At 44.9% G+C, this 12,118-nt stretch overlaps 1 protein-coding gene across 1 annotated transcript in view; it reads right to left on the reverse strand.

Annotated features, from left to right (window-relative positions):
* LOC138296482 (uncharacterized) overlaps nucleotides 1-12,118 on the reverse strand; it is a 1,064,486-nt gene that overhangs the window by 224,337 nt on the left and 828,031 nt on the right. The window contains exons 78-80 of the mRNA XM_069235627.1: nucleotides 11,359-11,521; nucleotides 10,336-10,435; nucleotides 2,817-2,944 (exon numbers count right to left, since the gene is read on the reverse strand). Of these exons, the coding sequence (XP_069091728.1) occupies nucleotides 2,817-2,944; nucleotides 10,336-10,435; nucleotides 11,359-11,521 (391 nt within the window). The remainder of the gene's footprint in view (nucleotides 1-2,816; nucleotides 2,945-10,335; nucleotides 10,436-11,358; nucleotides 11,522-12,118) is intronic.

Consider the following 12,118-nt stretch of genomic DNA (forward strand, 5'->3'; position numbering starts at 1 on the left):
TATCTCATTCAGTAAAAAATATTTTTTAGAATGTCTTCTTTTAAAAGTGCCTTTGAAATGTTTTTTACATGTAAGAACCATTAAGTTTGAAAATGTGTCCTCTCTTTTTGTACAAGATTTTACATTCACTTCATTCCTTTTCCAAGTCCTGGATGATGTTTCACAGTTTTTTTTGTTTTTTTTTAAATAATGTCCCGGCAGTTATTCCTGAAATCCTCTTCCCTCGTTCCTCTGTATTTTCCCATCCTGTACTCCTCACTTTCATCTAGCTTTCAAAGTTTATATGCTTTCTTTATATTGCCCCTCTCCTACATTACTCCTTTTTGCATATTTTTCGTTTGTTAGTTCCCTCTTCTGTTCCCTCACTCTTCCACTTATTCTTTTCCAAACAAGGCCAACTCAACATACCCCTATTTTATCTCTTGATATTACAGTTATGTTCCCTAAATAGAATTCACTATGAGAACCACAACGTTTCCCATTTTAAAACAAGTTTTTTTTTCTTTATTTTTACTACGTTAATTAATTTACTTAATTATTATTATTTTTTCTTAACTAATCTTGGGAGGGTTTGTCTATTAGTTTGTCTATTATTATCATAAATTGTATTTCTGTGCTCCTTGCCATTAAATGAGTTTTAGAATACATGGGTTCTCAGAAATGGACGTCCAATACTTTGCTTTTCTACGAATTAACATATCACAGTAGAAACACAGCTAATTCTTTCTTCCTCATCACGGTACTTATAGACTACAATCCCACCTTGGGGAGAGGAGGTGGAAACATGTATGATCAGCCACAGAATCAAACAGGAAAATGAAAGAAGGGAAACAGAGTAGTCTGTCTGGAAGGTTCAGTCAATATAACATTGGAGTAAGTATTGTGGCAGAAACCAGACCAATGAGTTTAACTATATGCATTCCTGGCAAGATTGCAGGTGGGTTTCTTTCATAGTGTATTTTCATTTGAAAGCCTATGAACTGTACAATCTCAGAACCTCATTCTAGTGGCTCAGGAAAATCACATGGAATTCTTGACCCTGTAACTACTCACAGCATGGGGAGCGGTAATTCTTGTTGCAGGAATTTTTATGCCTGAGACTTCCCCCGAGAAAGTGAGAATTATCACAGAAATTAGTGTTTATGCATCCTGATTCATGGGAGAGGTCCTCCGTTTCGGATTTTTTTCACCGTTAGAATTCTCAGCGGTTTATTCAGCCACAAACCTCTGCTACCAATTGAAAAAAACATTTTACCAGCCACTAATAATGATGGTTAAAGCATACAATTTTTGGTCACCCAAATTAAACACATCAAAATCTGCAGTTCTTCGATCCTCGGACCGAGCACCCCTAGTTGCAATGTAATTAATTTTTCAAGGCTAGCCAGAACTAACAGAGAAAATGTGTCTTCAGCACTGAGTTGCCTATTATAATTTCATGCTGGACAGGGAGGTCTTCCCAGAGTTTGTAGCCCAGGTATCAGATTGCTCTGCCACCACAATGCGGACGAGCAACCAGGAGATGCAGAGCACCAATCTTAAAGGCCTCAAGGAGCAATATAGAGCCACCAATCTGAATAGAAAACTGGAGCCCAATGCACAGTACAAAATGATATAAAGGGAATGGGTTGTTTCCCTGGGAGAAAATATAAAGAACAATGAGCTGAGGAAACATGGCCAAACGTTTACAATCAGCTAGGCAGTATTACAGCCTTGTTCTGAATTCTCTGAAGCTTAGCTATCACTGCCTCGGAAGCCCCAGATCAGTGGCGTAGCGTGGGGGGTGCAGGGGGGGCCGGCTGCAACGGGCGCAACATCTGGGGGGGCGCGCTCGCACTCGCGAGTGCTAAAATCCACGGGTTAGGGGGCGCAAATTACTTGCCTTGCCCCGGGTGCTGACAACCCACGCTACGCCACTGCCCCAGATATAGGGTTCTAAGCAGTCTAAGAACAAGAAAATAATCATCAATTACTATAGCTTAATCATCAGCTGGATGAAACGGTAGACTCTCATGCAAAACAGATGGAGATGCAAATACCTAGAGGCTCAGGCCGTTGGCATCTAGACATCAAATGAGACATCTTGATCGAAAATGATTTCCAGTTTTTTTTATCCATGGTGACCAGGGGAGACAGAGGGACCAGCAAGTCAAGCTGCAGCCTGCTCATCCAGTAGGACTTGTCTGCTCCAAAAATCAAGACCTCATTCTCCTTACAGTTTATTTTCAGGAAGTTCTTAGCCATTCAGTTATAGATTGCGGCGAGACACTGTTCCAAGTAGGCAATGGAATTATAGATCAATTGATACTATTTCAACAGAACGCCAGCGTCTTCCATGTTGGAAAGTGCCCCAACGCAAACGGACCAAATTTGCTCCCCCTTTACCTTTACGTATAGATTAGTTGGAAGTGTTGATTCTTGTGGTACCCCACAATGCAGTGGAAGGAAGGATGACGACTGATCAGTATATCATGGTTAACCATGTCAAAAGCAGTGGAGATATGGAGTACTCCCACCTGTTGCTCTCATTCCTAGTGGCCAACAGGTTAGCAAAGGTGGTCTGTTGCACTTCCTCTATGTAGTGTTTCAGTTGAAAGTGGGATCGTGCCCCGACAAAAAGATTGTGGGCGCTCACATAATGGGTTATTTAAGTGGCTAGATGTTTCTTCTATGGGGAAAAGTATTTAGAATGAGGGCACTGTCTGAACACCCCCATAGACCAACTATCTTTGCAACATCCAATGTGTGCAACCTCTGCCTAGCAGAAAAGAACAAAACCCAACCTTTATTGTTTCTGTGCTAACAAGATTACTTACGAGGCGCAGCGTCTTCAAGCAAGGATCCTTCTCCAGTAACTCCTTGTGAGCCTTCTTTGGCTTTTGCAAGGTAAGACTCAACATCCTTCAAAGTCTGAGTTGGCAGCCCATCCTCCAGCTTAGCAACACTACGAATTTGCAAATCAAATACAGACATAAAGTGCAAGGCATTTCAAAACAATGATATCATGTTCTAAATAGCAAAGCAGCATGTTTGGTAAGACATGACAATAATAGCAAAACGAGATCCTCTCAACAATATAAAAAGCATTTGCTCAGCATTAATATCAAATTTGTCTTTACTGTAGTGACAATTGCAGTTGATTATGTACAAGTGTTTTAATTGACCCGGTTACTAGCATACTGTGTTTTTTAAACTAACGTGTTATGAAGAAAATTATAGCTGTTTCTTGGGACTGTTATTTAGTGTCCCACAGTGCCTTGGGATTCAGCTGGTATTTCCCCATTAGGACACCTGAACAAAACACAGGAGCAAATTTACTTAGAATTCATGCAAATCAGTGCAGCAAGGTAAATGGCTGCGCTGTGCTGCGTTGCGTGAATGGGAGAGGGCTGAAAAGCTCTATATCTCCAGAGATAGGATAATCTTAAGCTCTCTATCTGCGCTGATACACTTGTGGCTGCCCAGCACTAACATAGGCACCCTTGCACCTGCTGCAAGGGTGCCTATGTTACGGGCAGGATTGCTTTTATGCAGGAAGGGATACCTTCCTGCACAATTCCTTAGATGTGTATTCTTCTTTCTCTGAGTGCTGCAGAACACAGCAGATGTGGAAAGAGGAAATAAAGTTACTTCCCCTAGTTATGCCTCAATGCGGAAGGTATAGCATTTTGACAGATTCCCTGGTTTACTAGCTTTAGTAAATGAGGGAATGCGCCAAATGCACGAGTGTATGCATAAGAATGCCCATTCTCCACCCATAAAACATCTTTCCAGTGCAAGGTAATGCAGGGCCTCTCTGTGCACTCCATTATTTCGTGTATAGTAAACCACGCAAAGCCATGCAAAATGATTTTGCATCTGGGCTGACACAAAACCTTGATGCAAAATCATAGCACATTTGCCCCACAGTACCTAAAATGTAACTTTCAGAACTGGACAAATAATGACAAAGGCAGCTTCTAGAAATGTCCACAACAGCCTGGATCACACCTCCAGAACATGACACAAAACACTGCATGATGCTTCTAGATTAACCCACCACACTCCAGATGATCCTTCAAGAACCTGATCCAACACGCCAGGAGTCCCCTCCAGAACTCCACGTCATATTCCAGTGGTGGTATGAAAAATTAGAACTAACAGCAACTGAGGCCTCGTGAAGGGGCCAACAATCACATTCATGACTTTCGACCAGGCCTCAGAATCAGGCCACCTGAACACAGTATTCTAGGTAAGGGTTTACCAGTGAAGAGTGCAGTGGTCTCCCTTTTTTGCCTGCTCTAGTACCTTGCCCTCAGTACCCAGCTCTCGTCTTGCTAAGAATGTGGTCGTATCACATTCTTTACTGAGCCTGGGGTCATTCAGTACGAGACCTCAAGGACAGGGGACATCTGCCTTGTTACTGATAATGAGGAACTTGCAACTGAAGAGTAATAAAGTATGTTCAGTGCAGAAAACCCAGTTCGATTTACATTGTAAATACTTACTGGAAAAGGTATGGTGAATTGTACTGCCTTTGCAAAATGCCAAAATGCTCAATGGAGAGTCTCTTTGTGCCATTACTGTGTTCTCACATGGTGAAACCATAGCTAGTGATTTACAAGGTGAAATCAGGATACATGTTCTGGAAATTCACTTTGTATTTCAAGGAAAGAAAACGTTTGAGATATACAGTGCATCAGAGTGACATCTGAGTAAGACATGCGGGTGCAATAAAGCAAACTGCAATTATAAGTGGAGAGTGTCTGTGATGTGTCTTTCCTCGGTATTCATCAATTCTGAGTAATGAGAGAGAACAAAAGCAAAATGAGGAATAAACAAACAGGAAGAGAAAGAGAGGGGAAAACGGTAAGAGATAGAAAAAGTAAGAGATAGAGTACCGCAGGCAGAGTAAGATAGCAACAGGTTGCAGAAGGGGACTAGATATTTATATGCAAGGGAAGAAAGGCCGTGCAGACAGACAGACAGACAGACAGACAGACAGACAGACAGACAGACAGATAGATAGATAGATAGATAGATAGATAGATAGATAGATAGATAGATAGATGTTTTAAAAATTATAAATCCCATACTGCCATCGTGTGGCCATTTTTGATATTCCAAGTTAAGCTACATCTCAAGCATATGTAAAATTGCTCATAGCTTGAGATTTGCTGAGAGAGAAAAAAAAGATCGCAATAAGAAAACGAACAGGGTAACTGCCGCAGGGTTTTAGCAGTAAACATAAAATAAGGCCGTTACCGTAATTTATAATGTTTTTCAATTACATGGGCTTTAATGTGATGCTGTCACAGACAAATCTAACATAAAAATCATCTAGTGTATTGGTGAACTAGTACATTACCCCCAGATCCCTCTAGTTCTCGTACCATTCATCACAAGTGGAGATTATCTATCTCCAAGACAGAACAAGCATTTGCAATGAAACGGGTCTCGCATTTCTCCGAGTTAGAGCTATTAGCAGTTGTAAACTCCCAACCTGACTTTTCTTGCCTCATTAAATGGAAAAAAAACGAGCGTGATCGTGCTGTTAAACAAGCGAGATCGTGCTGCGAAAAAAGAGAAAAAGTAGTCCACAGCGAGCCTCGTAAACAGCGAGCCTCGTATGTTTTCAGTACTTGGTCGCTGCACTCCAGGAGGGCTAACCACCGGAAAAGGCATGACGTATGCAAGACACTGACGTGACATGGGAGGGGCTCCGAGCCCTTTTCTAACTATTACAGCATTTTGCAAGTGCATGCTACGCAGGCTCGACCCTAAAAAAAGAACACGATGAATGCTGGATTCTCTGCCTCCACCCCCGCCTGGATGGCACTTAAGCGTACTTACCCAACATTCCTCCTGTTGTTTTTTCTGTCTTCCGACGGAATGGACCAAGGAGTAGAAGGAGCAGCTCCTGCTGGGCTAGGGTGGTTACCGGTTCCTGGATCATGTCTCCGGTGGCCTGCTGGGCTTACTGGGGGGCACTTGTTTCGAGACTGGGTACGGCTGCTACTGGTGCCGTTTTCCTGCCCGGGCCTCTGCTTCCTGGAACGCAGCGCACGTGTCAGTGGTCCTGCTGGATGGGCCGTATGATGCGCGAAGGAAGCCTAGGGCTTGCATGACTTCCTGCTGTGACATGGCATTGGTGTGCATGTGCACAGGGCACGATGCCGCACCTTTGGCTTCTCCAGTTCCTGGCGTCTTTTGCGGGGCGCCTGGAGTTTCCATGGTCCTTGTCTCGACATCTGGCGCTGGGTACTGACTGTTCCGCTCCAGGGTTTGGTCACTTGCCATTCCTCTCCTTCACTGGCCCATGTAGATGCAAGGGACATGGTTAAATGCTGTGTGACAGGCGATTTATCTTCTTTCTTCAGTCGTTGTTTACTGATTTTTCCTGTGGAATGTCGGCGGTTGAGGGGCGGCATTCCCCTGAACAGTTGCATTTGGAGGTGTTTCCTCTTCTTTCCCCGCTCCTCCCTGCATTTTCTGTCTCCTTCCAGGCTCAGTAGGATGGGGGATGGTGGTGGGGCGTCACCTCTGATGCCTCCTTTGGGACCCTTGCCTGGCAATTGCCTGTACTGCTCATGGTTGCAGTGCCTTGTTCTGAGGTGTTGGTTCTCTTCCAGGTGTGTCTTGGGGCGTTCGTCTCCTTTATGTGGCCTTCACGGGCAGGTGCTTTCCTTTCATGTTCTCCGTGCTGTAGTGGTCTCTATCACAGGCCCTCACATTGTGTGGTGAGGCTTCTGTTCCAATTCTGTCTGTGGATGTACCCCCACCTTTCTAATTGTGTGTCAGGCTGGTTCAAATGGGTTTGTGAATGGTGGGGTTTCACTGTTTGGAGTTCCTGTGGTCGCGAAGGTGGATGGCTCCCTCAGGCCAGTGTGTTCAGGGGCTGAGCTGGGTATTCCCACTGTGGAAACTTGGGGCCTGGGTGGCTCACTCCCTGTTCTTGTCCCATTTGCCTTTGGGTGGGCCCTGGTTGAGTCCTCCGGTTGTTCTGGAGTTTTTTGTGTAGAGTGTGTCCTTTCTCTCTGTTATGACTTGCCTGGGGCTGTGCTTTATATCTGGCAGGTTGAGCCTATATTGCAATCCGTCAGCCTTGGGCCATACCACTCTGTATGCGCCCACCCTTGTCTGATCTAGGAAGCTAATCAGGGACAGGCCTGCTGGGTACTTGGGTGGGAGACTTCCTGGGAATACCAGGTGTTGTCTGCAGCCTTCTGGTCTTGCAGGATTTACAGCCAAATGCTGCTCAGGCACGGATCTCAGGTGCCCTGGTCTCTCATCTGCATGGGCTTTTCCTGGACATTTCTTCTTCTTCGAAGTCCGGTGCTTGGGCAAGCCTTTTATCTCATTGCTTGGCTCCCCTGTGTCTGCTCCCTAGGAGCCCATTTTCTGGGGGTCTCCAGGGTGGTTTCAGGATTGCAGGGTCGGGCTGCAGGTGTCCGAGTTTTCTCCCTCCTACACCGTGTTCCTGTCTAAGGGATAGTGGTGCTGGTCCAGTGGTGGGAAGCCGTTTTCTGCTGTTTCTCCAGTGTCTCCTTCAGTCGCTTGGTTGAGAGTTATTCGAGCCAGCTTTGGGCTGCCCTAGAGGGATTCCTCTGTCCTCCGCGGGGCATTGAACTCCGTGGCCTCCCATTCGGCCTGACCGTAGGCCTTTCATTCGAGCCGTCTTTCTCTTTTTTGGCTGAGAGTGTTAGGGGTGGTGCCCCCTCTGGAGCTAGGACAGGGGTTACACTTGCTTGTTTTTCGGTTGGACTTGGTGCTGGGGGCCTTCTGCCTGTATTATTGGATTGTAAGTTTTTCCGCCATGTGTCTTTCAGGATGGGTCCATTGTGATGGTTCATTTCTCTGGGGGTGCACAGCTCTTTCTCTGGATCTCCAGACGGCCTGCTTTCCTGTGCCTGTCCTTCCATTGTCACTTCTGTCTCTGACACACCCATTTTTGCTTGCAGTGTCGCCTTTGGGTCTCAGCTGATGGTGTCTACTTCTCCGAGGTTGTCATCTGGTTCCTGCATTTGCCTGCTTTGTTGGTACATTTTGCGGGCCTGCCGACGGCTGAGTGCTGCTCTTCCTTCGCATTGGTTTTTGCTCTGTTGGGCCCCGTGTTCGTGGGTTCCCCCTCGTACTTCGCCTTCTTTGGGGCTTGTTTCTTGTACCCTCTCAGGGCAGTCCCTTGGTGTCCATGGCTTTGTAATTCCTGGGCAGCTGTGCTGTCCCATGTCCACCTACGGCCTCGTCTTTTGGGCTTCAGTGCCCTGGGTTTCGGTCCCCTTCAGGCTGTTGTGGACCCATCTCTTGGCCTTCTGGGGTCCCTGTTCGGAGGGATTCATTCTACATTTGCCGATGTCCCGATGGTGTTGGGGGGTCCTTGATGGTGGCATATGCAGGCCTTTCTCCTTCAAGGGGTTCTTGAAGCCTGCCTCACCCTGATATTTGGCCTCGGATGCCTGTTCCCTGGGGTTAGGGGCTATATTTGGGGCCCTTTTCTCTCTGCCTTTTCTCTTGGCCTTTTCCAGTCAGCATTCGTTTCAGACCCCAACCTGGCAAATTGCCTTGGGTTTAGTACCATCCCGGCTCTCGGGATGGTCCGCCAGACATTGCAGCGCCGGTCTGACGAGGAGACAGCCCAGTGATGATACTGGTCATCCTTTTAGGTGCTTGAGGGCTCTCCTGATACCACGGGTATCCCTAGCTGATTTCGTCCCTGCATCCCTTTCACTTTCTTAGTATTTTGGAACAGTGTACTTATTTGGTTTATAGCGCAGTTCGGGAGACTGTACACTGGACCAGTAATCTCCCTGTCCCTCTTTTGTATTGTATGGTTCGTTTTTCGGAAGGCCGGTTTGGTTGGCTTTGGTATGCTCCACTTGTGATGAATGGGACGTGGACTAGAGGGACCTGGGGTTAATGTTCTATTACTTACCGGTAATCTTCATTACTCCTGGTCCCGTTGTTCTCGTCCCATTCCTCACACCCCGTCCTCCCTCCCGGACTGCTGGACTTCTGTGGTGGCTTGGTAGTACAGGAGGAATGGTGGGTAGGTACGCTTAAGTATTACCTGGGCGGAGGTGGGGGCAGGGGATCCAGCATTCCTCTGGTTCTTTTCTTCTGTTGTGGAGATAGATAATCTCCACTTGTGATGGATGGGACGAGGACAACAGGACCAGAAGTAATGAAGATTACCGGTAAGTAATAGGACATTAACTAATCCACACCATGTCTTCTAAAACAACGCTCTCCAGGACTAGCTCACCTGCTTCCTAATTGTGACCTCTAACTCCACTAGATAAAAGCCGAACACGCCTGAGCAGCCCTGGTGGTTCATTTGAACCGGACAGTTGCTTATTAGGTCTTGCTTATAGACAGAGACCATGATATATATAAGTCCTTATCCCATGGCTTTGTTGTCTATTTCACTTCCCTGGTATTGCCTGAATGGGTTTCCTCCCTGTTCCTGCGTTGATCCCTTGCAGTAGCATTTCGCAATGTTTTGAATGGTTGATGTATTCTTCCGCTGCTGACGTCAAACCTTGCATTGCAGTGCCTTTGAAGGGCTGTTCTGTCTCCCTGCTCCTCACTCCCCATGTCTTTTAGCCTCTTCCACTTTTTAACCCCCCACCCCAGGCCATTTACAGCCCCGCCCAGTAAACAGTTTCTAAAAGAGACTATTATCACTAAAGGTAACTGTGTATGCAGGAAAGTACCAACTTACCAGCATTTCATTCATGAATATCAGATACTCCCTTCACTTATTCCTCTGCATAGATCACTAAATATACGAAGCTATGAAAAGAGATCGGCCTGAAAGACAAGGCTGGCATTCAAGGTTACCCTGACTAGGGAAGCGTATCTTCTCTAAGAATTCTTACATTGTTTGGCGCTGATGACACCTCCCCAGCAGTTTGCACTGGGTGTCACTTCTCGGACCCTGGCATTCTCAGACCTTCTTCCCAGATTTTCGAAGTTTTAGAGACCACCTCGCAATATCCAGCATGAGCACTGAATTCCCGACTGACCCCGAGACCGAACTAGAGTTTCTGTTCAGGGGTGACTTTTATTAGATCACCATAAAATAGAGCACAGATGAGTGAAGTAAAATACATGTTTTTAACATATTCATATTTACATTGAGATTTTATATTAGCCAGTACTTCTGTCTTCCATCCATCTCATTGGGTCACCTCTATAGGTGCAACTTCTCTGACCTTTCATGAATAGTGGCTGAGTGGTATCGCCAACTTGCAGTTTCAACACCATCTCCTGTAGGTACCAGGGTCTCTGCCCTGGCTACCAGCACCTGCCACTGAGGAAGATGATCGTCAAGGGGTCTGCTTGAAACATACTTACTTGTGAATCATTTCTATGATTGTGCTGCTGTCACCAATGCGGTACTGTAAGTTTTTCCACTTCGCTTTATCTACTTTGTCCTTGGAGTCTCTTCCTATTCCTACAAACATACAAAGATTAACACATTTGTGAAATGCCTCTTATGTATTTTATCCAGTTTTTAACAATTGGTTTATGTCTGTACAAGTTTGTGAGTTTACCGTTTACCAGACTTTTCATTTCTCAGTGAAAACAGTGTTTCTAGGGCCGAGGGTCTTAGATTCCATTCACATGAAACGTGGTTGCAAACTGCTTTAAATGTTTCTGAATGGCATCTAATTTTGGGTAGCAGCCAGTGTACTATCAGATCAGATCTCAAAATCACAAGGGTTGCACAATGACCCGTCTAAATAATATTCATTAGACAGGTCACAACTCTCTTTGTGAATTAGTCACGCCCTCCTTTGAAGAGTCAGCAACTGATCAATGGTTTGCAACTGTATTTGCAGTCACAAAATGTTTATGCAGAGCTTACTGAATGGTAATTTGGAAGGAACTCCCCTATGACATCCCTTCCAAATTGCTATTCATTATGGGTCGTAAAACTCATTAAAAAAATCTGGAAAACTTTTCTGACATGTAAAATGGTTTTGTAGATAACAAAAAGAGATTCTGCAGACGCAAACCCTGTGATGTTCTAAATCACAGGATTTGTGATTGCAAATGTACATCGAGCTACCCAAAAAGAAAAAGTTACATACATTTGATAACATTGGTCAGATGAATAATGGGGTTCCTCTAAAGAATGTTTATCTTTGATATATACCACAGAACGTCTTTAGCATGCATTTATGGCTTCAGGAGTGTGAGGAGGGTAGGACCATTTATGCTCCAGAGTATTACACTGTAGACGAGATATAACAATACTCTAGTACAGAATTACTGAGCCCTACCAATAGGTATGTAAGGTGAATTGATCACTAATGTATCTATTTATATCTCTTGATTATTAACTGTGTTTTTGTTGCTTCAGCTTTTTCTTACCTCTGTCTTTTCTCCTGGTACGTGTTGGTTTTGCCACTGAAGGTGCCAGTGGAGAATGTTTGTCATTTGCATTTTCAAGATGTGGTCTTGCTGAGCTCTGGGGATTGAATCCACTCTCATCATAGGGGAGGGAGTCCACCATGACCAAAACCATCTCAAGTACCTGGCGTCAAGACACAAGTAATTTATTGAAGATTGAACAGAAATTGGGGTCAATGCTGTGTGTGCTTCACAATTTCCTGCTCATTTCTACACTCACAGAATGACACTACAAATGACAATTTGTGCTTCACACAATTAGGATTGCCACATTGGAGCTACACTCATTCTGAAATTCTGCTGTGAAAGTCACACATTTGGGTTTCTCTGGTGGCAGGACTGGAGCTGAAGAGCACCCACCTGAAGTAGGTTGAACGGTGTACACCACACCAATAACATCGCAGCCAAGAAACATCAACCATATCCTAATGTAAAAATATGGCCAAGGAGGCCAACTACTATCCCCAAATCCTAAATTAAAAGTACATAGCATACATAAATGCTGCACTATGACTGACTTAATTGGATAAGAGTTCAAAATTGTTACAAATTACCACATCCATAAATGTGTAATGTATCTGCTTTGTTGTACATGGTTTCCATTGGAAGCCTCCATCATGAAAGACTGGATCAAAGTTTGGTTATTCACTGCTGTCACATAACAGCAGTGGATAACAAAAGTGGAAGTGGTTACCTACTGTTGTGGCATCAGTAGGGGAAC

This window comes from Pleurodeles waltl, chromosome 5, assembly GCF_031143425.1.
Source record: "Pleurodeles waltl isolate 20211129_DDA chromosome 5, aPleWal1.hap1.20221129, whole genome shotgun sequence".
In the NCBI taxonomy this organism is placed as follows: Eukaryota; Metazoa; Chordata; class Amphibia; order Caudata; family Salamandridae; genus Pleurodeles; species Pleurodeles waltl.